This window comes from Pholcus phalangioides, unplaced genomic scaffold, assembly GCF_987345545.1.
Source record: "Pholcus phalangioides strain wild (caught in Gottingen) unplaced genomic scaffold, Ppha-v1.0 ptg000040l_1, whole genome shotgun sequence".
In the NCBI taxonomy this organism is placed as follows: domain Eukaryota; kingdom Metazoa; phylum Arthropoda; class Arachnida; order Araneae; family Pholcidae; genus Pholcus; species Pholcus phalangioides.
The window spans coordinates 3864818-3892712 of NW_028301626.1; the positions used below are offsets into that span (position 1 = coordinate 3864818).

The window sequence follows — 27895 nt, forward strand, 5'->3', positions numbered from 1 at the left end:
GATATTTGAGTGACTTTGAACGTGGCGTGGTTGTGGGCGCCAGAAGAGGCGGTGCCAGTATCTCCGAAGCCGCTAACCTTCTTGGCTTTTTTCGTGCAACTGTATGTCGAGTCTTCAAATAATGGCAGCCAAGTCAAAAAAAAAAACCGTAGAGCTGAAAGCGGAATAGAGTGGGCGGAAATCGCTTGTGAACAAAAGAAATGCCATTCGAATGACACGCATTGTGTGCAGCAACAGAAGAGCTACAACGCAATAAATTGCAGCGCAATACAACTCAGGATCATCGCAAAGCATATCCGTATTATGGCTCGAAATAGAGCCAGTCACGGGCTTTAAACTTTTGATTCTGGTTCTGGTATATCTCCGTACTCTCTGCAAGACGGATCTTGGAAGGAATTGGTTTCAATAGCCGGCGACTAACAAGAATCCCTTTGATTTTGCTGCAAAACCGAAGAAAACGGCTTTTCTGGGCTAGCGAACACTGGAATTGGACCGTGTACCCGTTTATGGCCGTGGTGTTTCCTGATGATGATGCAGGATGCGATACGGGATTGGAATTATCTCAGATTGGTTAAAGGAACATGATTCAGAGTTTCAATCGCTTCAATGCCCCCCTCATTCCCCCGATCTCGACCCAATTGAGAATTTGTGGGACGATGTTGAAAGAGAGAGAGAGAGAGTTGTGTACCTCCGAAACACCGAGGGAATTAAGAGCTGTCATTTCATTAGCATGGGCTAAGATTTCCTCCACAACGGTTTCACCAACTTGTAGAGTCCATGCCTAGAAGAATACTTGCTGTCATCAAAGCCAGAGGAGGTCCCACACGATATTGATGGTGAATATCATGAGGGTGATCCTAATTTTCTCTCCACTGGCTGTATATTACCACTCTTGGAAGAGTAGATCAGCTTTGCCCAAGGATATCAAGAAGTCATCTACGAATAAGGCAAATTTATTGTATTTTTCGTGTATTTTCCTTATTCGTTGATGACTTCTAAATTATTACCAAACTTGATCCAGAATTCTTGTCCAATTGCCATACTGTGGTATTTAGAGTTTCCAGATGGCAATCAGATTCCCAAGTACTCGATGCACTATATGGCGTCCTAACGGATTAGCCAACACTTCCCCCTAGTGAATACCGGGGCCCCAAATAGTTGAAGATTTCTATTTATACTGAAATCATTCGTTCAACGAATTCTGAAAGTATTTTCCATTAATATATGTTTTTTATTAATTCTCAACTCACTTCTGGTTTTTGTTTGCAGCAACTGGTAGCTTTGGAATGAGTTAGGTCCGACCGCCAATGTGCGGACTCGTTCAGTGCACCCGAGCTCTAAGGAAAGATCACATTCGTTGCCTTGCTATTCTAGTGGCCCAGGGTAGTGGTGCGCATACCGTGGTTCGCGACTCCTTCGTCGATGAACTAGGGGGAGGGGTCGCGAGAGATTCTCCAAAATAAGAACTTCCAAATAAGAAATGCATTTTTATTTGAAAATATGTCAAAACTAAAGAATGCCTTCATTCATCTGAGCTAATTATCATGTATCATACGATGTAATTATCAAATCCTACTTCTACAATAATCCGGTTTTGTCATGCCAGGATCACGAATGTGCAATGTCCTTGCAAAAAAAAAAAAAAGAAACGTGGAAAATGACGTTTGAATGTTTCTCTCTACCCATGTTACTCTATGGAAGTTATTTTCCTAAAATATTTTGTAACGTGTGTTTTAATAGGGATAGACATTCGAGTTTCAGGCACAACTTAAAATAGCAAAACAAGGTATCCAAACAGCTCATGCGAAAGAGGAAAATTTTGACATTCGTGCTTCTGGCATGAGGCGGACGATATCCTTGTTAGCACTTTTACAGGGTGACTTAGAGAAAATCACCCGATTTCACCAAAATTGTATATTTCTTAAAAATGAAAAACACAGAATATATAGAATGACAAATAATACGTGACTATACGGGGGAAAATATGTTTACATTTTATGAACCATTTTAGTTAATGGTCGATTTCAAGTGTAGAATCATTTTGAAATCGGATGATTCTTTCTTAAACACCCTGTATACGAAAGTCCAGGACCACACACAAAGCTACACTTCCGTCTTGCATAAGGGACACTAAATACATCAAAAAACCAAGCAAAGGGTTAGGGAGCTAGCCTCTCACTGTGCAGGTGTGGCTTCGAATCCCGGTTTTGGCGTGCATGTTTACTAATACTAACATATTCGATTGACGGGATCACGCTGATCCCTCGGGAATACGTATCACGTTATTATTATATTATTATTCATATGATATTTAAAAAAAAATTGAATATCTTTGAAAGTCAACATCGTCTAATTGAAATCAAAAGAAACGTTGCGAAAAGTGTTTTCGGGACAGCACATTCACTAGCAAAGAAAACCAGAACGTTCGGAAAAGCGATACATATGGTCAGCCTATGTAGGGCATGTTTTTATTCATTTATTTTTATTTTTTTGGTGAAATCTCTCTTCAAAAAGTTTGCGCACCACTGGTCTAGGGCACTCACACGGGAAGTGAGAGGACGTGAGTTCGATTCCCCGCAAGGGCAGTCCTGAATTCATCTTCGCATCAGCCAGCTGTTGAAAAACCTTTATATGGATAGCGGAGAGGGACATCAGAGAGTTTTGGATGAAATCAAAGATACAAAATCAGCCAAAAACTTGGAGATTCGGGGGGGGGGGGGAGGGGGATACAGAAATTGCCAATATTTTTCTTAAGACCACATCCCCTAAACCACTACCTAGCTGAGGAAACATTTTTCGAACAGATGATTTCGCAGTGAAACCACCGCACCTGAACGGGTTGATCTTAGTAAGGGGCCGTTCAAGTATTACTTAAGCAATTTTTTATCCATTTTTGACCCTCCCTTGTCAACAAAATTCAGCAAAACTCTGACCCCCCCTCCCCCACTTGTCAGCAAAAATTTCGTCATCAGCTCTTCCCATCTGAATCCTTTACGCATATTCAGATCAGAGACTTATACGGGGGGGGGGGGGATTGGCATAAGGCTCTTGCCCGCCGGCCCCCCCCCCCCCCGAACGATCAAAAATTTATTTCTTTAATACCAAAATTCTTTTTAATTGAAATTTCGTAAGAAAATACCTTTATATGTTATTATAATCAATTTCTGTTAATTTCAATGTTATTTGAAAGCTATAAACTCAAAATTTATCTTTAATAAATTCATTGCGACCCACCCTCTAAGCCAGTGATTCCCAACGTGGGCGTTAACTCCCCCTGGGGGGCGATGGAATGTTCCAGGGGGGCGGTAGAAGCTACAGGTTTAACATAGGATCCTATGGGTTAGATTGAGCTGGGGGGGGCGATGGGAGATTATAAAATTTCTGAAGAAGGGGGCGATAGGCCAAAAAAGGTTGGAAAAATATGCTCTAAGTCATATATATATGGTAAATCGCAAAGGCTTTTGGCCCACGGACCAAATATGGTCTTAGGGGGGGGGGGGGAGTTTATCTGATGCGGCTTGCCCTCCTCAAACCTAATTTTGTAAAAATGAACTAAGCGGCACATTTTCAGATCACTTAAACTACCCGGGACACAGTTCCAGAACACGTAAGCGATCCGTGACACATTTAGAGATCCCTTGAGTGACATGTGGCGTAGTTTTAGAGCACTTAAGTGGCCCCCAGTGTGGTTCTACATCGCTCAAGTTACCCGCGGCACATTCTCAGACTATTTAAGTGATCCGCGGCATATAATTACGGATCTCTTGAGTGATGCGTGGCACATTTCCACATCACTTGGATCCGCGAAACATTTAGAGATCACTAAAATGGCTCTGTGGGGCACTTATGAATGGGGGGAATGTTGCTTCAAGTGCCTACAAACAATCGGAAGGTTTTTCTCGTTTTTGGCGCACCGAGTAAGATGTGATTAAAAATATTTCATATTTTCATAAAGGGTGGCTGATGATGTAAGCATCATCCAAACTCCCCGTCCCCCCCTTGGCATCAAAAGTCAGCAAATCGGGAACCCCCCCCCCTCCATCGATGCTGACGTAATGCTTGTATGACCCCTAAAAAATCAATTCAACAGAAATGATGGTAGTTGCAAAGTTAATTTTTGCATCCATCGGAAGCCGAGTCTCTAAAACTACGGACGTGCAACAAGAAATTAGGAACACAAACAGCATAAAAACCTTGAAATAAAAATACCAAAAATCATAAATTACACGAATGAATAACTTTCGTGTTAGCGATTCCGATTCTAAACCAAGAAATACGCAATAATGAATGTACAAACGATTAAAAACATGTCAAACCTATATCTTCGTGCCTTATTTCGTTTAACAGTATTGCTTACAGCGCCATTTCCCGCTCTGTGGTGAGTTTCTGAACTTTCGTTTTGCGGAAAATTGAATCCCATGACCTCCTATAAACTATTATCCAGTTTAATAACAACAAATTACGTAACATCCAGTAGTTTCAAAGCGGAACTTTAAATATAAAGACCCTGTATAATGGGTAAATGAATTTTTTCTCATTTGCATTTTTTAATCAAGAAAATATTGATGATGTCTTTTTGTTGTTGTTGTATTAACAGGTGGAGATTCACTTTCTTACCAGGAAGATCGAATACAGGATGCTGTCACTTCATCCGAACAAGGTCAGTGGAATCTTTGAATTCAGTGATTTCAAAAAATTTATCAATTTAACGGTGAATCACACTATTGTGAAGGTTGATCATATTCATTTAATTCGTTAAGATTTTGATGAAGATTCAGTATCCGTTCACTTTATAGTAGGCGGCAACCTCAATTTAGGTGAAATCGTTACTTCTGGGTGCTAACACTATAAGATCCTACTTCATTTAAGAAGTGGGTGCTAAGAATTGTTTTTTTCTTAGAAAAAAGATGGCAGAATACACGAATTCGGGAAACTGCATAACGTCCATCAAGCGACTTTAACCTACACCACCTATAGAAGGAGGCCTCCGCACGAAGCTCGTGACATCACTGACGAAGGCCGTTTCATCTATTGCCATTGGATATGGTATGCCGATGCATGCGGTATCTTTATCCTTTTTTTTTTTCAGTATATCCAATGAAGTTCCACAGAGAAATGTGAACGAGGTGCATGTATGGTTTAGTAGTAGTAGTATTATATCCAATGGCCTTCTTCAGTGACGTCCCAAGCAGCGAGCGGAGGCCTTCTTCTATAGGTGGTGTTGCTCTAACCCAGTGTTTTCTAACCTTTTTTGCCCCATCGCCTCCCCAACGCAATCTAACCCGTGGGATCCTATCTTATACCCGTAGCTTCTACCTCCCTCTGGAACATTCCACTGCCCCAGGGGGCGTCAATGCCCACGTTGGGAATCACTGCTCTAGCGTAAGCTCAAGAGCGTATCAGCACAATGTTAATCTTTGAATAGTGTTGCATTTTGAATGTTGATTGTGTACTTAGAAGTTTGCCGTTTCTTCAAGAACAGGATTCTCTGTGGCACTCCAAGTGGCCTGCTTTCAAAGGGATCCCCTCCACGTTGATTTTATGGTAAATATATAGTTGGAAATGGAGAAAATGTGTGTGTATGAAGATCATTTCTGGGCCACCGGGCCGGAGCCCCGTCTGTGCGGTGGCTTTTTGTTACATGTAGGCCATTGTTGACGTCGAAATTGGGACTTATTCGCATTTTGAATTGTAATCAGTCTAACTTGTTTTCTTCGGACGTTAAGTAGTCACTTGTCTGGTTTTTTTTTATGATTCAAAGGCTTACTCAGATTAGAGCTGCCAAGTACCATGGGTTCCTCATAAATGATACTGACGGGGGCTTTGAGTTCTTGGGGAGAAAAAGGAAAGCCTAATACAAATACAAATACAACGCCACAACAGGCAAAATGCCCAACGAGGTGGCTGATAAAAAGATGCCCATAAAAATATGGTTGTCATATGTTTCAAAAATACAGCAACCCAATTAAAAATGCAATTAACACAAATTACAAACAATATAAACACATGATGAAATATTATACAATGCCCATAAAGAATACTTATGGTTGTCTTATTCTAAGAATGGATAGCTTCTAGATTTACCCCAACATGTTTATCGTATTTCTTTTTAAACGTGTCAATTGTGTTACAATTTACTACCTCCGGGGGTAAGCTATTCCATTTATTAACAACCCTATTGGAGAAAAATTCCCTGCGACACCATAACCTTGCATTGTCCCTCACCAATCGATACTGGTGTCCCCTTGTAAAAGCAGTCGATTGGCGGTGTACTAAAAGTTCATGGTCCATCCTATCCATCCCATTGAAAATTTTGAACACTTCGATCATATCTCCTCGACACCTGCGTTCATCCAATGTAAACATATTCAAAAAATGAAGTCTCTCTTCATAACTCAAGCCCTGTGTGCCAATAAGGACACGCGTAGCTCTTCTCTGCACCCCTTCAACCAAGTCTATGTCCCTCTGTAGGTATGGTCTCCAAAACCTTACAGCATACTCCAGTCCAGGACGAACTAAGCCTCGAAAAAGCGGAAGAATGACTTTAGGAGAACGCGAAGAGACCTTTTTGAAAATGAGACCAAGCATTCTATTCACTTTTTTGACAACCGCTGAACAATGTTCAGAAAACTTAAGTCGCTCGTCAATGAGAATTCCCAAATCGGTGACTCTAGTTGCATCCGGGATAGTGACACCATTCAACTCGTAAGAGAACCGTGGGTTGTTCGAACCAAAATGAGCGACCATGCACTTATCTACGCTAAACGTCATGCTCCATTCATTTGCCCATGCTGCAATCTTGTTTAAGTTGGTCTGGAGCAACTCCCTATCGCTTTCATTTCCGATTACCCCATTAGCTTCACATCATCTGCGAATTTGCTAGTAATTCCATCGATACCCTGATCGAGTTTGTCGATAAAAAGTGAAAAAAGTATGGGGCCAAGGACACTTCCCTGAGGAACTCCACTTGTGACGTCTGTCCAACCAGAGAATTCCCCGTTCACCATAACTCGTTGCGACCTATCTCTTAACCACGATTCTATCCAATTCAGCAAGTTGCCCCCTATTCCAATCTCGTGTAAACGCTTCAAGAGTTTGCCATGTTGGACCCGATCGAATGCCTTCTGGAAATCAAGGTAAACAACGTCGACATTTTTGCTCTTACCCAAAGCCTTAGTCACGTAATCATAGAAGCAAAGGAGGTTAGTTACACATGACTTCCCCTTCCTGAACCCATGCTGATTATCCGACAATACATTATTCTCGTCTATCCACTTCACAAACTGCCTTTTGATGATAATTTCCGAAATTTTCGAGAGGGAGCTCGTCAAACTCACTGGACGATAATTAGACACCACTTCTCTACTACCCTTCTTAAATATCGGAACAACGTTAGCCAGTTTCCAATCTCTCGGGACGATACCCTCAGCAACACTACTCCTGTATATCTGTGCGACTGGCCCCAACAATTCATTAGCACCTTCCCTGAGAACCCTGGGATAGATATCATCTGGTCCTGGTGCTTTGCTTGCACATACATTTCTTAGAAGATTTAGGACCTCCACGTCTTCCACTTGAATATCGTTGAGCGTTTTATTACCCCATGCAACACCCGTATATTGAATATCATTATCTCCATTAAAAACCGACGCGAAAAAGTCATTGAAAGCACTACACATGCCTACATTGCTCTCTACCCTAGAGCCTCCTATCGAGAGGGGGCCAACTGTCCCCTTACATCCATTATTGACGTATCGAAAAAATGATTTTGGGTCAGAGCCAATGTTATCTGCCAACCTAGATTCAACTTGCTTTTTACTATCCCTTATCGCTTTCTTCAACAGTCTTCTTTTATCAGTAAACAATGATAGGTCACCTCGTCCACTTTTATACTCTCTGAATGCTCTTTTCTTTTCAAGATAAAGGTTCCGCACGCTATCCGTGAACCATAGAGGGTGTGATGTACAAACACGCTTTTTTCGAACAAAGGGTATGACGTCGTGCAAAACAGAGGACAGCTTCGTACTAAATTCTTCCCATTGACTTACCACCCCTACTGATTCCAACCGGTCTTTGAAAACTTCCGCTAACCTTCTTCGCAAAACATCAAAGTTAGTTCTCCGAAAACAAGGAACCAGTCTTTTGTTATCAACCTTACCCGAGGAAAAGTTACAGTGAAATCTGACGATACGATGATCACTGGAAGAAAACTCTTCCCCCACCGAAACATGTTCAACTAGATCCTCAGAACTAGTAAGAACTAAATCCAAAATAGCAGTACCCCTAGTGGCTTCTGATACATGCTGATACAAAAAATTTTCGAGCACCAACTTAAGAAAGTCTCTTTCATACTGATTTCTAGATGAAAGGTTCTCCCAATCAATACCCGGGTAATTGAAATCCCCTAGTATGAGAACCCTCTTTCGCTTACACATGTAGGAAATTTCATCATGCATTTTGGCGATGTAGTTTTGATCCCTATTCGGTGGATTGTAACAAACCCCAACAATAAGCTTATGACGTCTTTTGTTCTCAAGTTCAACCCATATGGTTTCAATATCACTTCTCTGCACGTTACACTCTCTAGCCTTCAAACATGATTTCACGTATATCAACACTCCACCCCCTTTCCTATCAGATCTATTTCTCAAAAAAGTATCGTATCCGGAGATGTGTAAGAAAGATTCATCCCCATCGTTTGCCCAAGATTCTGTATTGGCTATAAGATCCAAGTCCTCCACAACTATCATAGTTTCTAAAAAATCTTTCTTGTTACCCAAGCTCCTGGCATTTATTAACACACATTTTAATTTGCCCGGTGGTTTGTTGTCAATCGAGAAGCCATCCAAGTCAGAGGTGGGTAATTCCCCGTCAGTACTGTTGTGATTATCATTAACTAACCCGCATTCCCGACTACGTGGTCTGGGAGTAAAAAACCTGACCTAAGACTATCGTAAACCTCCCAGATCCCTCTCTTATTTAGATGGATCCCATCCGAACGAAGCCACCTATCGGTAAATGCGGGAAGCTCCAAGAACGTGACCCCAAGTGAGGAGCAGCCTAGGAATGAAGATCACTCCAGACCTCCTCAGTCCCGGTCAGCAGTGCCGTATTAACGCACAGCCGTGGCCTCATGTGAATAGAAGACCCTCGAGATTACGAGATGGTATTTTTTTCGATGGTAAATATGTAAACCGTCAAGCTGCTAATATCAGGCGCCCCCTGATCATCAGTTGCCCGGACACTCGCGATGATCTTGAGACGCGCATTACCTGTCAAGCCCTCCTCAAACTGAAACTACTCGCATTCGTGGGGAAACTAAAATAAAACTCGCTCTTGGGGAAGGGTATAGTAAGACCGGTTTTATAAAAGTTCTTTTGCAAAACATTGAAAATGCAACCAATGAGCGTATCGGTTACATTCGGGTTTTTTTCCCTCAAGTTTTGTAAAAAATCTTTTATCAAACTTTCATAGTTTAATCCCGGCCTAGGGAAGAGGTTTTGAAAGGGAATTTTTCGGATTATCCGCCGCCTCTAATCATTATCAGCCTCTCTTTCTCCGCACTTCCCCTCGATAGAATCTATATCCTTCTGTGGGTTTTGCTGTATCGCCTGTAAAACCCCCATACTGCATTGCTCTAGGCAACAAGGGACAATTCTTGATTCCTTGACACAGTAGTAGTAGTCGTAGTTTTTGCCTGTTTGATGCCGTGACTCTCCTGCCAACGTAATAAAGTGCAACTAGCTGTATCCATGAAGACGCGAGTGGTTCCTGATCAAAACGTCACGCCATTCGCCCAAAAGGGTTGATCGAAGAATAAGTGGGAATATAAAAGGGTGAGAGATGTAGGGACGTTTCCCCTCCCCCCAGCTCTGGTAATGAACGAGTTAAAGGAATTTGGTTTCTTTCATCATCCGAACCATCCGTGCGCATTAGAGAAAGCGAGAGAGACATGCACACACACACGCAGAGAAAGGAAAAATTAAGAACAAGAGAAAGAAGCAAAGTGAAAACCCCACTCCGTCTCCGCATCGCCATTCCACCAAGCCATAATATAGTATAAAGATCTGCAGAAAACGAGGAGCCCATGCGACCCATACCGACCGGCCCTCCCCTCCCCCCCCCACACACACACAACTCCCTCCCGTGCCACCAATCCCATCACTGCTACACTTCTCAACTAAGAAAAGCCGGTAATTTAATCAAATTAAACGAAATTAAATTAAATCAAATTAAATTAAATTAAATTATGGAGTTTGCCTCCCGCCAAGCGTGCCTGATCTGGTAATGAGATTAGCCCGGTTTCAAGAAATATATGAAGCAAATTAACGTTCATGTAATGCGCTTAAATGAAGGACCAGCAAGCAGCAGGGGGAGGGTAAGTAGAGGGGGGGGGAAGACAGTGGGAGTCGGACCGGTGGTCTTTTTGGAACGGGAGATGGAGAAAGGGCCGGGTGTGGTGGCTGCGCTTATGAGGTGGGAGGCGGGCGGGGCACGAGGGCAAAGCGGAAAAGTTGTAGTTGTATTTGAAAGCATTAAAAGTTTTGCGACGCACCTCCGCTGTTTCGGCGCCACCCCCTCCTACCTTCTTCGTGCCAGTGCCTGAACGCCCCACCCCCCCCCCCCCAACCCACCAGCCGCAGCGTTTCTTATCCACCACCTCTCCTTTCATATAAGAATGGGAGAAAGGCAAAATTATTGATTCCACATCCTTAGCCCCGGACCTTCTTCCACCCATTCGCGCTATCTTCATCCTAAACATTCTCCTTTTGTTCTTCATACTTCTTACTTTATTCCACTCTTCTCTTTCTCTATTGCCCTAGGAGACTTCACCGTGATAGAGCATGAGAGAAAGAGAAGGTTGAGAGGAATGGGATTCGCGAGGGTAGAACAATGGCCCCCCCGCGACATAATGCTGTAAAGTAATAAGTATTCGGCGGAATTTAATTTTACCAATTTTACTGCCATCTATCCTCGGCAAAATTAAATTCTCTGCAAATATGTAGCCTATTCCCCCGTGTAATTACTTAACAGGAATGGAAAATGCAAATTACTTGACGTGGAGGTCTTGGAGGAAAATGGGCGAACTTGGATGTTGTGGGGGGGGGGGGAGATGAGAAGTAGGAAGGGCGGCACTCTGGTGTGGGTGGGTGTGTGTGTGTGTGTGTGGATGTTGGAGATGGTGTCTTGTATACTAGTGAGATCCGAGAAAAGAGAGAGAGAGAAAGTGAGGGTTCTGGGGCAAGGGTTCGGTGTTTTAGTCCTGTGTTGTTCGTAGAGAACCTTTTCCACCATTTTTCCCGTCCTGTTCTTTACCTCCCTTGTGTGTGTGTCTGTGTGTGTGTGTGCCTTTCGACGGTTTGCGTCTGAAACCACCTCCGTACTCTCCTGATCCTTCTTTTCCTGGGCCCTTGTGTGTGTGCGAAAAGGATCTCGTACTCTTCTTGATCTGGTTTCCTGAAGAACAGTTCTTATCTTTTACCGTTTTGGGGCTTCTCCTCTGGGCGAAAGATCTCTCGCCACCCTTTTCTCTGGGTAAAGACGACAACACCCAACCGAGAACTCTCTCTTTCTCTTCCTCTCTGTCTTACCAGGGATGGTTTCGTGGGTAAGGCAGAATATTTTCTGGGTGGAAAAAGGATTCAACGTGCGGAGAGAAGAGTTTCGGTAGGGATCGTGGGGGAGGGAAGAGGGGTTTACTCTTAACCCCCCTCCCCTCCCATTTCCCTGAGGATTCACGGGTGCGATGGTGATCCTTTTTGGATATGTGGATTTCGTATCCGATATAGTTGACGTCACTAATTTTTGCGGGGTTTGAATTCCGGCTTCGCCCGTCGTTATCATATCTATATTTCTGGAGTTTCTAATATTGTTACGATTCCAGTTGAGAGTATCTGAAAATGATTTAGGGTAGGTCTCTTGTTAGGTATATCATTTGAAATACAATTTTAAAATCTGTCGCTCACACACACTGAAAAATCTTTGCATTTACAGAATTTCGCGGTAGGTGCCCCTTGAGTGATTCTGCAAACATCAAACTTATATTCACGTTTCTCTGGTATCTGATATGGTTCATGGAAAATTCGCCGTCATTAATCCACCGGAAATAGACCGTTGCCGGCAGTATTCTTGAGCTAGTGAGCGAGTTACCGAGTCAGAGTGAGCAAGTGCGTGAGTGTTTCTCATTCATTGAAGTCGATCTCAACTTTAGTCTATCGCCATGGGCAATTTACTACGAATGAGTTGTTCCGAAAGTGTACGCGTGTACTTAGCCTGAGTGCGTGGACAGTGTTATTCGTGAATTTTTATAGTGCTGCCACCTATGAGTAAAGTGTAATGATTTGTGTGAATACAGAAGTGAGCACTCGCTTTTTTCTCACTCTCTCAGTTACCCACTAACTCATTCATTCGACCATTGACTCGATCACTCGCTCTCATTTGCCCACTGACTCGGTCACCCATCGCATGGTCTTCAATCTCACTTATCCAATCACTTGCTCGGTCACCCATCTCTCGCTCGCACACTGTATAATCACTCCCTCACTGTATAATCACTCCCTCACTGTATAATCACTCCCTCACTGTATAATCACTCCCTCACTGTATAATCACTCCTTCACTGTATAATCACTCTCTCACTTACACACTATAATAACTCCCTCAGATGTACACCGTAATCACTCCCTCAGCTGCACACTGCAATCACTTGCATACTGTAATCATCTCTATCTCACTTTCACACTATAATCACTCCCTTACTTGGACACCATAACCACTCCCTCACTTCATTATAGTCACTCCCTCACTTAGTCACTCCAACGATGACCCCAACAAAGGCGGGCCTGATAGGGCCCGGGATAATTGCCATCATTTTTGTATTTTCGTGCTATGAAATCACTAGAAGGGCCCGCCAAAGATCCCAACCTAGCTACTCTGCTTCGAAATGTGGAGGGCCATAAATCCAACACTGGCTCACGATAGTAACCCAGTCCCTCCCTCACTGGGCGCGGTAGTCCAGGTCGGTAAGATACTCGCCTAAAGTACCAAAGGATGTTTAGAGGGTGTCGCGAGTTCGATACCCGGTTCGTCCTTGTCAGAAAACTTTCCTGACACAGGGGTACAACAGAAACGGCGACATGACCTCAGAAAACAATTGCTACCGCAGGAAGTCCCCCCCATCGAGGGGTTAGCGCACCAACCTCTCGATCAGTATAAAAAAAAACAAGCCTGCCGTTCGGAATCGGCAATAAATTGTAGGTCCCGGTCTAAAAAAAATTAGCCCTCGTGTGCAGGAAATGACCGTGGTGCGGCGAAAATGATCAAATCACCCTCCCTCCCTCACTTGCTCACTATAGTTACCCAGTCAAGCCGCTGTGCTGTTAAGTGTGTGTGTGTGGTCGGTCGGTCGGTCATAGTGACGGAATCGCATCGTGAGGATCGGCCGTCGGCACTGTGGTTGTCAGCTGAAGTTGGTTTTCTGTGATTCCAACTTCGAGGCGTGAATGTCGATTTCTCATTTGAAAAGCCTCGCCACAGAGAGCAACAGGCCTACAGCGGTTCAAATGTTTAATCCATGGTACTTCACTCATAGTTTGAAAAAAAAATAATGTAAGCGCTCAAAATTTGAACGCACAACACTAGACAGGAACTATTGAGTACACGTGTGTACTTCCAGCCCGAGCTCTACTTGCGTTGTGTTCTTCTTGCTGGTGCTGCCATCTTTCCTTGAAGTGAAGGTTCTTCGTATTTTTTGTTGTATTGGAAAGAGCCACATCAGGGAACTCATGGAAGGATTGGTGATCATCATTTCCATCCTGGACTGAGTCTATCTAATGCTCAAGATATGTATGGTGGAAATGAGGTTTTTTTCCATCATTCTGTTGGTACAAATGGTGAAGTCCGTCACACTGTAGACCTGCATCAAGTTCAGATGGATGTGTCCTATTGAAGTTTATTCTCAGAAGAAAAATATATAATTTTCTTGCGATTTCACGCCACCTTGCGGACTATAAGACAATCACGTAGGTCAAAAGGATGACGTCAATCTCCGCTATCCATACGGAGTTTTTTTAACAGCTGGCAGATGCGAAGATGAATTTGGGGAAAGAACGAATATCCAACTGTCTTTGCGGGGGGGGGAATCGAACCTACGTTCTCTCGCTTGCCGGGTGAGCGACCACGACCACTGCTTCACCAAACATCAACTCTGGCCACATCGCTATACTGCAATTTACAGCCAATAGTGAGTTGGGTTGGAAATGAAGCCGACATCTATCGGTGGTCGCCTCAAGCTCGTTAGGGAAAATATCTTTATTTTTCCACGGGTTTGAACCTGAGACCGTGACAGCAACCTTCACAGTGGCAGACGGGCATCTTACCACCACGCCACTCGGGCTTATACAACTAGGATACAAAGGCAACGAATTTCATCCTTTCCTTAGACCAGCGGTTCTCAACATTTTTTGACTCGCGGAGCCCTTTTTAGTAAAAAAATTCAATGGCAGAGCCCTGTGGGCCCATTTTTAATTATTCATTAAAGTTACTAATTTATTTTTACCATTTAAAAATATTTATAATTTTTTTTTTAATTTTAATGGGTTTTTTTTATTTTCCTAGAGCCGCCACGGAGCCCCTGGATAGTGCACAAGGAGCCCCAAGGGCTCCGCGGAGCACCGGTTGAGAACCGCTTAGGTACCATTCTGGCTCTTGCAGAGCCACCCCTAGGGTTGGGTGGCAGGTGCGGTCGCACCAGGCCCATAATTTTAGGAGGCCCCCGCACTTACTTACAGTAGTAATAATTCGTTTCGTAACTCCACGAATTCAGGATTTTCACCTAGGAAGAAATATTTCTGAATTTTCATGAATTCCTGGAATTATTTCTTGCATTTACCGTGTATAAGCCGAGTTTTTTTGAGGAAAAATTCGTTCCTCAAGTAGGGGGGTCGGCTTATACTCGGGTCAGTTTTTGATGAAAAAATATTGACCCCCGAAATCAGTAGTCATTTTTGTAGCAGAGGTCGGGAAACCGGCATTATTGGTATGGGCTATGTTCAAATACCACAGAACCGATAATGTCACTCGTGGTAAAGAATTTGAAAACATCATTGGCTTTGATACCAGGTGGGCTAACGTTGATTGTACAGCCCTTAGATGTGAGCATCAACAAGCCTTTCAAGAACTATTTGAGGAATTTGTGGATCGAATGGATGAGTTCCGATGAAGAAACTGCAGAAAGTGGGTGCCTTGAAGAAACCTGACATTGGCCTAGTGTGCTAATGGGTACGAGGCTTGGAATTCTGTTTCCGCCGAAATTATCATCCGATTCTTCAAAAAGTGTTGCATCATCAATGCGATGGACGGAACTGAAGATGATATCCTCTTGGAAAGTGACAATGACGATGAGGATAAAAACGAAGATGCCGCACCCCCTGTGATGATCTGATGGATTACCATGAGCTTGGACACTCAGAAGGAACGGATTCAAAAGTTTGAATCATTTTCTATTGTAAATATCCGCAAGCTATTCATTTTGCATGAAAATATAAGAATTTTTTTTTCTCTGATTTGCACGGATTTTTGAGGGTCGGCTTATACACGGGTTTTTAATTTATTGCGGTTTTGGTGGTCCTAAAGTTGGGGGGTCGGCTTATATACGAGTCGGCTTATACACGAGTATATACGGTATATTCTGAATTTTGGATTTCTTCTTCCACACTATATATTCTCCCAATATAAAATTCGGTCTAAGGGGCCCCGAAATTATCAAGACGCCTGTGGACCCGCTGTTATTTTCGGACCGGGCCCCGCGTCTGGTAAGGGTGACCCTTACCTCTGGTGACAGAGCGTCAATTATTGTGAGCTTGGCCTGAGTTAGATCCGATGTACGGTCCCGTTCAGTGCACACGAGCTCTAATGGAAGATTGAGATATTCGTTGTGTCTTTGTGGTCTATTTGTCTAGGGCAGAGATCTTCAATATTTCTCTAGTCGTGAGCACTGCTTGTACCAGCCATCGAAAAGAAGAGCACCCTTAACGGCAAGTTTGATATATCAATAAGGGGCCATTCAAGTATTACGTAAGCAGATTTTCAGCCATTTCTGACCCCCCCCCCGTCAGCAAAAATCAGCAAAACACTGACCCCCGCCCCCCTTGTCAGCAAAATTTCGTCAGCAGCTTAGAATATCTCATATCTTCAAAAAGGGGTGGTTGATAACGAAAGCAACCTTCAAACCTCCCTCCCCCCCGTCATCAAAAGTTAGTAAATCCGAAACCCCCTTCCCCCCCCCTCGATGCTGACGTAATACTTGAATGACCCCCCCCCCAATGCATGAAATCGGGATGATTTCAATCCTTCAGTGCAATTTGTACGAGGTGGTTTCCTTGGAACGTTGATCAAGTGCTCGCGAGCACGAAATAGAACACGAGCGTCGAGCACCCTGGGTTCTTGATAGATCACTGTGGTGCTTTCGAGCAACGGGTTGGAGATGTCTCGTATAGGGCGGCAAGTGAGGGTACGTGGCTTCGATCCCCCCCCCCCCACAAGGTAAGTTGTTCTCTCTTTCCATCAGCCAGCTCTTGAAAATCACGTGCGTATCTGTCTTAACAGTTTCCTTGAGATCACTATCCGGTGTTACCGATGGCTGGGTCCCATTCGACTCGATCACTCGCTCTCATTTGCTCACTGACTCGGTCATTCATCGCACGGTCTTCGATCTCACTGATATAATCACTTGCTCGGTCACTCCATCACTTAACTCGAAGCTTTCTTTGGCAACCATATGTACATAACTGAAAACACAGGCTGTTCCCGAATAGTTTGCACAGCAGATATCTCTGCAACCGTTGGCCTCAGAAACATACTTTCAAAGATACAGTCGAATCCCGTTTTAACGAATACCGTTATAGCGAAAATCTCGTTTGAACGAACACTTTTCTAATCCACCAGATAAGTTCACATAGAAACAATACAAACAAAACATACCTTGAATTCCATTGCAACGAAATTTCGTTATAGCGAAGTGATTTCTCCGGTCTCTTTGAGTTTGTTACAACGGGATTCGACTGCATCTCGCTTCCTGAAAGGCCTCTTATTTCAGCATTGGCACTCATTAACTGATTTATTCGTCGGCCGCTTTTCTCTAATACGCACTTTCCCCTTTTTCTCCATTCCTTAACCCTCACAGCGGCAATCCCGAGATATCTCGTCAAACTTGATTCGCTTTATTTCGCTCAGCCCCGAAATATCTCGGGTTCTTAACACGCTTTTATTTGCAATGTGGCAGTTACACTCATTGCCATAAAAATTTGCGCACCAAGAAATAATTGTGGGATCGAAACGAAAGTTGGCCTGAAGGTACATGTCGGGCAGATATGCAAATGATTAGAAATACAGCGTGATTGCGCATTGCGTAATGCCACTAGAGGGCGTTGAACTTCGTTCTCCTTGGAGTATAAAACAGGTAAGCAGAGCTTGCTGGAGTGTATTTAATCGTTTGCAAAGGAAATGCTGAGGTAGACATGCCGTTACGCCGCCGTCGAAGACCATATGAGCAGTTGTCAGAGTTCGATAGGGGAAGAATCATCGGGATGATGGAAGCTGGGTGGTCAGCTCGGCGAGTAGCTCGTCAACTAGGCCGTTCCGATTTTACTGTGAGGAGGTGTTGGGACCAGTGGACAGAAGAGACGTCATTTACACGGCGACCAAGTTCAGGACGCCCTCGACAGACCAGTCGTCGAGAAGACCGTCACATCATCCGAAACGCATGCGTAGAGCCAACTGCCTCATTGGCCGCTATCCAGACACAGGCAGCAACTTCACTACGTGCCCCTGTGTCTTCCCGAACCATCGCAAGGTGCCTGGCTGAAGGACATCTGGTATCGCAGCGCCCATTACGTGTGCTGCCAATGACACCCACCCACCAACGCCTCCATTTGGAGTGGTGTCGAGCACGACGGGATTGGACTGCAACGGAATGGAACCAGGTCGTCTTCAGCGACGAATCGAGATTCAACTTGAGCAGTGATGACAATCGTGTTCGTGTGTGGAGGCCCCCGTGGTGAGCGCTTCAATCCTGCCTTCGCTTTACAGCGACACACCGCTCCCACAGCTGGTGTCATGGTATGGGGTGCCATTGCTTACGATAAACGGTCACCCCTAATATTGATCCATGGCACAATGACAGCCCAGCGGTACGTCCATAACATCCTTCAGCCACATGTGTTGCCACTCGTGGCAGTGCTCCCAGGAGCCATTTTTCAACAAGACAATGCTAGGCCACACACAGCAAGGATGTCACAAGACTGCCTCCGCCACATTACCACCCTTCCCTGGCCTGCTCTATCCCCAGATTTGTCACCAATCGAGCATATCTGGGATCATTTGGGACAGCAAGTTGGACACCCTACGAGGTTGGTCATTTACAGCAACTGTGGAACGAGATGTCTCAGGACATCATACGGAACTTGTATGCCTCAATGCCCGCTCGTATCGTATCGTGCATTCGCGCTAGAGGGAGTCCAACAGAGTACTAAAACTTCTGTTCATCTGTACTTTTTTCTGCAATAAATGATCCTTTTTCTTGGATTTTCTAATCACTTACTTATATCAACGTAGTGCTTAAATGTGTAAAATTTCGTTTCATTTTGACGACTTCTTCTGGGTGCGCAAATTTTTATGGCAATGAGTGTATAACGTGGATCAGGACAATTTTAAAAACCGTTTAAAGGTTAAAAAGGCATGGCATTACACAGTGTTGAGGGCGTTTAGTGATTTCCGCTCGAAAGGTAATTTTGAGATTTCAACTAACTGCACTTCAATTGCAATTTTTTTTCTTTGTAATTGAAAATATATTTCTAAAGTCAACGGTTGCAGAAATGTCCTCTTTGCAAACAATTTCGGACATCCTGTATATTGCATTAGGCCGTGCACATAGTGAGGCTACCAAGAGGTACGGGAGTGCATAATGGAGACTAGCGACGGGAACATGCGTATTGTTTTGTTCTACTCCGCACGTACTCGAGAAGCGGGACAAAGAGAAAGAGACCACTCAGAGAGGTGCGTGACTTGAACATACATGTTTGTTTTCAACTCGATGTGCTAATTTGGTCCATTTTTCCTTTTTTCTCTCTCTTTTGAAGAACTATCATCATCATACCATTATATTTCAGAACCCCTCAGGTCACGTTCTCTCCTACTTCTTTTTTACTATGCGCGGACGTCTCTTCCTCCACCCCCTATGCATTTTTTTCTTCCTAGTCACAGTTCTTGGTACTCGTCACTCTTCGCTCCACTATGAATGCAGCCTTATACAGGATGCATAAGAAAGTTCACATGCCGAATTTTACTGGCGAACCATTGATCCTAGAGGCAGACTTTCCAATTAGAAGAAGTAGCCGAATCACGTGTGAAAGGAGAATGATTTAATTCATTACTCCACTCCCTCGTTTTTTATTATTAATTCAGTTGCAGTCTAGACTGGAATCATTGAATTGAAAAGTTGTAATCTTAGCAATTGTGAACTGCGTTACTTTTGATATACAGGGTGATTATAAAAAAACTATCCCGACATATGGGCCCCTAACTATCATACCATTCACAGAAACTGAATGAAATTTTGGCATAAGGTATTTTGATGTATGCGCTCAAGAATGATATGGAAAACAACAGTGTCACTCTAACAGTTACGGTTACAGTGAGAAAATTTCGAACATATCAAATGGCAACACCAAGTTTTTTGTATTGGAATGCGATCTCCATTGTGAAAAACCCTAAATAGCGTTCGAACGGCAACTGTAGCATGAAAATCACCGGCGGTAGATATATAAGGACCACCAATAAGGACAGAGAAGCAGCATAAAATAAAGCATTTTATTGTGTTTTCCCACATGACCTTGTGGAGGACTAATCAGGCTGGGATCTCAGCCGAAGAAACGGTGTGACGAATGAAACGAACATTAATGCTCTGGTGCACGGCAAAGTCCTTTTTCCTTGCCTAGCTCCGTGAATTTTCGTGCTACGGGTGCCATTCCAACGCTGTTTAGTGTTTTTCAGTATGGAGATCGCATTCCAATACAAAAAACTTGGTGTTGCCATTTGATATTTTCGAAATTTTATCACTGTAACCGTAACTGTAAGAGTGACACTGTTGTTTTCCATATCATTCTTGAGCGCATACATCAAAATACCTTATGCCAAAATTTCATTCAGTTTCTGTGAATGGTATGATAGTTAGGGGCCCATATGTCGGGATAGTTTTTTTATAATCACCCTGTATATCTCTTCCAAGAATGGAAAAATTTACTTTTCGAACAGATGCTCTGTTCAAATAAAGTTTTCTTCTAAAACAAATTTTTTTTGCTCGTAATGCGAATTGCTCGTCAACCAAAGTTCCACTTTATATTAAAACAATAATGATTCTGGTGAGGAAAATTATTGCAACAAATGAAATGATAGATTATTTTTGTTATCGAATAAGGGAAAAACGAACGATATTTCAAACATTTTTTTTTTCTTTTATCAACGAAAAAGCGTTAGATTTAAAGAATTTATTGAAAAATCGTTTCTCGCGCGCCGCCTGCCTATGGGTTTTTTGATTAATCGTCACGTGGGTTTTTTTCTTTTCCCTCGATTCCTTGAAAATCCTTTTTCCTCCTGAATTTTACACTTGAACAGACAAATACGAAAGACTCTCTTATTTTTCTTCTACGTGTCAGATCGATTTTAAATGTGTAAAAGTCGCGTGTGTGAAAAATTTTAAATGTATCACAAGCGATATTTTGTATGGATCCTATTCTTTAGACAACGACGATCCGCGCGAGTGCAACTCTTTTCTTACAAATTTTTGCTGATGTTTTATACATTTTTTTTTTCATATTTAAATCGAAAAATTTTCGGTCAGTGATGACGTATTGTTTCGTTTTGGAATCAGTGTTTTATTATCTCTATTTTTCTCAATTCCATTATTATTAGACTCCCTTTTTTTATATTTTAAACCGCTCTTTGAGTTAAGATCTTCTTTTTTCCCACCCTCCCGTTTGTTTCTTTTGTTATTATACAATTCATACATAATTTACTACAATTCAATAAGTTTGACGAATGGCGGCGTCTCCTTCTAGCTTCTTTTTTCTTTCGCATTTTTATTTTCCTACAGTATTGAAGTCTCTCTCTCTTTTGTAAAACGTCCCTTTTGTGATTTGGTCAATTAATAACATTTTCTGCTTTTCAATTTTTCTCGTTAAAAATGAAAACGAAAACGATGTGAATATGGAGAAAAAAAAGAATAAATGGCAGTAAAAAGTAACGATAAAATAAAATAATAAAATGATAATAATAAGATAAAATATAATAAATTTTCGTCCGTGTTTATGCGAATTGTTCGGTCCTTACTTACATCAATTGCTTTTTCGAAGCATTTTTATTCAAATGATGGGGGGAAAATAAAAATTCACAAAATTTTTTTCGTGTTATTTATTTATTTCCATTATGGATTTTTTTTTATTCTTATTATTGTACATTTTTTCCGTCCATTATATAATCTTTTTAAGATTTTTTCCTGATAAATAATCCGACAAAAATCGTTCCTCTTTCTTCTTCTTCTTTTTTCGCTCTTCATTTCATGCTCTTAAGCTTTTGTCATTTCCATGCTATTACATCGGCGATTAAGAGAACTTCCATGTTAAAGGGAAGATGGAGAGGGATAATTTCTTTTTCTTTTTATAAGTGATAGGGAAATTTCCCGAGAAAATGAAACGCTCTTTATTGCGAGAAAAATCACTCATAAATAAGTGATCCACGGAATTCATTTTTATTTAATTTTTATTGTTACGCGGGGATTTTTTTTTTTCAGTATTCATTCCTCGCGCAATTGAAGTTTCGTACATTATTTTTACCATTTTCAGGGCAGATTACCTTTGGCCTGTTTTAAGCGATACTTACGTCGTTCGTGCGAAGTTTTCAGATTGACTTTTTTCCAGCCCGAGCGAGTCATTTAAAAGATTTTAGTTTCGGTTTTCGTTCTTGTATCTTTTTTTTTAATGGATTTTGCTAAAAGGTGAGTTCTTTTTTTTAATGGATATTATAATGGACGATATTATATATATGTATCCTCACTTTGCTGAAAATTCCACGAAGACACTCGAGAAGATGGTGACTCTTGGAAAAAAGCTGTAAAGTGATTTATCTTAAAACTTCATGTGGAGGAAACATTTTTTTTCTCGAGGATTTAATTGAATAAAAAAAAGTCTCTCAATTGATTCTGTATTTTCAATGGAACGTGATTCGCGTCAACTTCAGAGACAATATCTTCCAATGTATATTTTTATGATTGATTCTAGATGGAGCTTCTATTTCTCGAAATTCTTGATCGTTTTCGAACATGATTTCAACACTGCATTCGTTCTCGAGAAATATCTCCTACTTTTATCTGCCTGCTAAAAAGCACGTTTTGCTAATGGCAGGAAGATTGCGGTGGACAATCAACCCTCTCCTCTGTTCACTATAGCCTCTTTGCTTCGACTCAAGTTAATTAATTAATTAATTAATTTTTTTTAAAGGCATTTTGACGTACAAAAAAACACAAATCTATGAATTTTTTTACAGTCACTTTCAGCTGAGGTTTAAAGAGGATATAAAACCCTCGGTTATCGCCCCCTCCGTTCGAAGATTCAGTAACCGCGTATAGCCTTGACGTCAACATTCTTCAATGTAAAAATTAGAACCAAGGACACTTCCTTGAAGGATGCCACTTTCGACGTTCATCATCTCAGAAAAATCCTCGTTCACCATAACCCGCTGTTAACTTAGTCGCACCGATGATTCCATCAAATTCAACAGGTTTGCCTCTGATCCCAATCCTTAGTAAAAGTTTCAACGTCTTACCACGTTGGGCCCGATCGAATGCTTTTTGAAAATCCTAGTAAACAACGTCGCCGTTTATGCATTTGGTCAAAGCCTTAGTCGCGTAGCCATAGAAAAGTTGTTACATGCTACTTTCCTTTCCCGAACCCATGCTGGTTTGCTTCTCTGTCAAAAACATCCGAGAAAAAGTGATTGAATGTTATGCACATTCTTTTATCGTATTGTATCATAGAGTACAGTATCCTTGAAGGAGGGGAGGGGGAAGCAACACTCACAACTACTTTCAAATCCATTATTCGCATAATAAGAAAGTGACTTTGTTTCAGGGCCAATGTAAATGAAAACCGATGGATCAGTTAGTTACATTCTTCACATATGTGGAAATTTACCCATTCAAAACAATCCTCACAAATTTAAAAGTCGTCATGACGTAAGAAGGGTCCGATTGGAGAAAAAAAGTAAAGTATTCACCGATGTTTGAATAACGGACCGCGGTGAATTCCTCTGTGCCAGCCCGGGAGGAAAAAAATCCATTCATTTTACTTACGTCCAATTAACAAAATTAGGTTGAGATATAATTACTTATTCATGGTGTTTTCTAGAAATCGCGACTCTTGTCTCGTAGCAACAAATGAGCCCAAGAGATGCAAAGGATAGAAATTATAAAAGAATCGAACGGAGATCCAGAGATAAAATAATAAATAATAATAATTGTAATTCACTTCACATGTGCTCTATCTCCACCCTCCATTATAAATCATGGTTTCTGGAATTTTCGAAAATTAAATTCCACAAAAGGCTTAAAATATGGAAATGGGAGGATGAGGAGTATAGAGAGAGAGAGAGAAAAAGAAATCTCTGTGTGTTGCTCCAGGATTTCACTCTCTCTCCTTTTTCTAAATTAATTGGAAAACAATTATTAATTTCTCAAAAATTTGTTATTGTTGTTGTTATTGTTATTATTTTTATCCGTTTTGGCTGCGGTTCAGTGGAAACGATGATTGATAATTGTCTTGAGGACAATCATTTTCAATTATTTCTCCACGAAATTGCTGCTTCAGAAAGAGAGAGAGAGGAAACCTTTCGATAGACTTGATTAACTCCACCTTTAACGGCAATATGAGTTTTTGATTGAAAAGAATGGCTGTAAAATATTGGATTAATAAAAATTCTGCCACTCGAATTTCTAGATGGCGCTACTTTGCATATAAAGACAATTTCTTTTTCTTTTTGCGCATTTCGTTCTTATTAACCGAATTCTTAAGATGTTTGATTAACGGTGTAATATATATATACACATATTGACCGGAGAATGAACGATACCAGAGGAGTGGTAGGGAATATCCTTCTATCTCATAAACATCAACGCATTCATAATCATTTCACAGTCGAGTTAGTTTCATGAGAGAGATGTAGCGTCTCGTCCGTTTCTTAATTAATTCCTCGATGCTTATAGATCTCGGACCGATAGATCCGATCATTAAAAGCTTACAGTCATTTCCCCCCCCCTCGTCCTTCAATTTCAATTAATTTCCCTTAATTTAAATTGATAACTTTTATACTCGATAAAGTTAGGCTTAACATTTTTTTTCTTTGGGGCAACTCGTGGGAGAATGAATATCTCTTAAAGGCTGTAAGAGGTATCTATTCTGTCAACCCCGGTTTTTCATTGATCGAACTTCTAGTTTCTTATTTTATAATGTTGATAAGAATACCATGTGTTGGGCCGAACCGTTTTAGCACCTCATGGTTTTTGTAAATCTGTCTATTTCTGAAGAACTTCTGGTATACTTTTTGGTAACAAATTATACCCACCATGAATGTGGTGTTAGAAATTATCGCCAATCAGAACCGCATGGTGATAACAATTTACTTCTATGATTCCATAAATTACTACTACTCCGATTCTTGATAAATCAACGATTAATTTATTAGAAACATAACTTCAGAACAAACTGGTTCGCAGAACATGGTTTAAAAATTATATAACTTCAAACAGATAACTGGTACGCATAAAGATAAAAATAGAGCAAGCGAAGAGAGAGTCGTCAACCGCATTTTTATACGACATGTTGCGGTGATGTATCACCAGCGAAGTGCAAGGTGTGAATGGCACATTACAGTAATATAATAGAACTTTCACAACGACACCAACAGAATAAACTGTTTTTTTCTAATTGCACAAATATGCAGCAATAGTTTTGCTGAGGGTATCGTCTCATGGGGTTGGAAACTCGTTAACGTTGTCCCTAATTGAGGAGGAATAACAGAGAGATATACCGTTTCAAAATACCACCCAGTGAGTTTGATTTTCTTCACTAGAAAATACTAGGAATAATCATTAAAAGGCAGCTGGTAAAGTAGATGGAGGATAATGTATTGGTGGAAAGAACGGGATGGATTCAGGCAGGGAAAGTCGGATGTAACCAATCTTCTTTCTTTCTACAACCATGTGACTAAGTCTTTGGGCAGAAACAAAAACTTCGACGTTGCCTACCTTGATGTCCAAAATGTTTTCTATCGAGTCCAACATGGTGAACTCTTGTAGCGTTTACGCGAGATTTGGGTCAGTTTGTCGAATTGGATAGAACCATGGTTTCGAAATAGGTAACACTGGGTTGTAGTGAATGGGAATTTTTCTGATTGGAATTGGATGGACCCGCAATCAGAAGTGATTCCCCTCTAGGAAGTGAGTGTTCTTTGTCCCATGTTTTTCCCCCATTTTTTATTAATGAGCTTGATCAGGGTATTAATGGGATCGCTGGGAAATTAACAGGTAGTCGGGAATCCGAGCGATAGGAAGCTGCTCCAGACCTAATTTAATATGATAGCAGCATTTTTCAAAAACTTTTTGCTCTTTTTTTTGCTTATTTGTCTTCCTTTCTAGCCAACTTGTTGTGCAATATCCCTGTTGTGGCTTTAGAATTTGTATTTCTATGCGTATAAATATTTTTCTCAAAAACATTTTCCCACTGTTGAATATTTTAAGTTTCAATGGTTGTTGCGGCCAATTGGAATGAATGAGTATATAACTAATTTCCAAAGTTTTTTAAGGTATCCGACTATGTTGAAAACGTCATTTTGGAAGAAAATGTCGATTTTTGTTTTATGTGAAAGCCCTGTATGTTGTCATTCCAAAACAATCCTTGCTTTGTTTATATGACGCTCAGAACCGAAGTTACGCGCACTTTGGTGTTGCATTTTTACATACATGTAATACGTGAAGAAAAACTTTAAACGCATTTTGCGAAGAATGCTATTTTTCACATTTCACTCGATTTCTAAAAACCTATTCCAACATCATTACACAATTTTAATGTAGCAATCCGCTGTATATTGTTGAGGTTATGAACCAAAATCTAAGATCTATCACATGTGTTTGTCAAATTAAAGTGTTTTTATGGACGATATGTAGGATGAATCTTCAGAAAATTCATACGTACACATTAACAGATTTGAGTTGAACTTCCATGAGCGTCTCTACAATTCTTTGATTTTTAGTTCATAACCTTCACCAATACTAGCTGAATGTGCTGTTGAAATAACAAAACAATCCATTCATACAATGTTTTGCAATCGTGTTTGGAATATTACGTGAATTTCCCTTAAAATTTGACATAAAAATGGCTCTTTCATAGAAAATGGCATTGGTAGTCCAAAATTTGTTATTGTTTTTGTCATTTTGGGACACTTTCTATCAAAAAATGTTATTCAGAAAAGTTTACTCCAGTACCATTTTTAAAAAAAGTGACAAGAAAGGTAGTCGGATGCGTTAAGTATAATTGGATTTAGAAGATATTTCTCATTTCGCTTAGAACACAATTCATGCCAACTTTATAAATTTTCCTATCGAAAATGTGCAGAACGTAACATGAGCATAAATTAATCCAATCATTTCTTTTGTGTCCACTTGTGTCATTTACATCAGCCGGAAACTAAAAAGTCTCTCACGTACGAAAAAAAAAAAAAAACTATCGGCAAGTATCGATTTTTATCAACGCTCTAAACTCCGAGCCATCGATTAAGACCGTGTAGCTCATTCGATATGTATTAGATACAACGACTTCCCGAGTCAATTAAAAGCTTAGTATAATAAAAATACATTGAAAACAAAGTCGAATACAAAACGGTTCTAGTTATCGAGACACGGGTGGCCATTTCCACACACACACACACATGGTATTAGGGGGCGAGCGAGTGGACGGAATAGAGTGGGTGGGGGCGAGATATTTCATACTAAAACTTCGACACACGGCTATTGATTAGAGTTGCGATGGCAACAGATCAAACACTATTAAGGTCGAAAATTAGAAGAAAAAAAATACGGCAGTATATTAAAGCGAATGTTGTATATACATTTTAAATACACGACACGTCACTTACTGAGAACTTGTTCTAAAATGGATTTTTCATTCCCTTCTTCCCGCTTCCGCTCTTTCTTTTTTTCCTATTTATTTTCGTCCTGACCGCTTCCTTGGAGTAAAAGCTTGTGTAAGAGGGATGGGACAAATTTCCAAAGAGTACTTTTAGGTACTTTGTATTTCATATCTCATAATTTACTTCTGTGATAAATATACCACCTCTCCACACAGTGATTATTTTACAGTGAGTACTACAATATGGGTTTTGCACAAAATTTTCCCCCATGGCCCATATACCAAGTTTCGTCAGAATGGGCACTACATGCAGTCCGTCTCATAAGTTAAGATAATGCACTTTTCTTAAAGTAACTAGTAAAATTAGCAGCTATATTGAAGGGCAATACCCGAAGCATTTCTCTATTTATAGGGAATAAATTCTACGAAAGAGCACTATGTATAGTATCGAAAATACAAAAAGTGGCCGTCTCAAAAGTTTAGGGAAAATTCAGATTTAAAAAAATTATAGGCTTTTAATAGCTAATAGACTTTTTCCAACAACCTCGAACACACTATCCTCCATGGATCTAATTAAAGTCAGTAGGGTTTCAACATCAAAACTGGACCACGCTTCCTCGATAGAGCTCTTCAAGTCATCAATACTCGAATGCACCGTATTTAAT

The 27895-nt window shown here is 41.1% G+C and overlaps 1 protein-coding gene and 1 long non-coding RNA gene across 2 annotated transcripts in view; one reads left to right on the forward strand and one right to left on the reverse strand.

The window, feature by feature from the left end:
• LOC149065278 (caspase activity and apoptosis inhibitor 1-like) overlaps positions 1-27895 on the forward strand; it is a 277778-nt gene that overhangs the window by 223933 nt on the left and 25950 nt on the right. Inside the window, exon 7 of the mRNA XM_089254133.1 lies at positions 4598-4660. Coding sequence (XP_089110259.1) covers positions 4598-4660 — 63 coding nt within the window. The remainder of the gene's footprint in view (positions 1-4597; positions 4661-27895) is intronic.
• The window catches only part of LOC149065279 (uncharacterized), a 174723-nt gene that overhangs the window by 121238 nt on the left and 25590 nt on the right, over positions 1-27895 (reverse strand). The gene's annotated exons all lie outside the window — the stretch shown is intronic.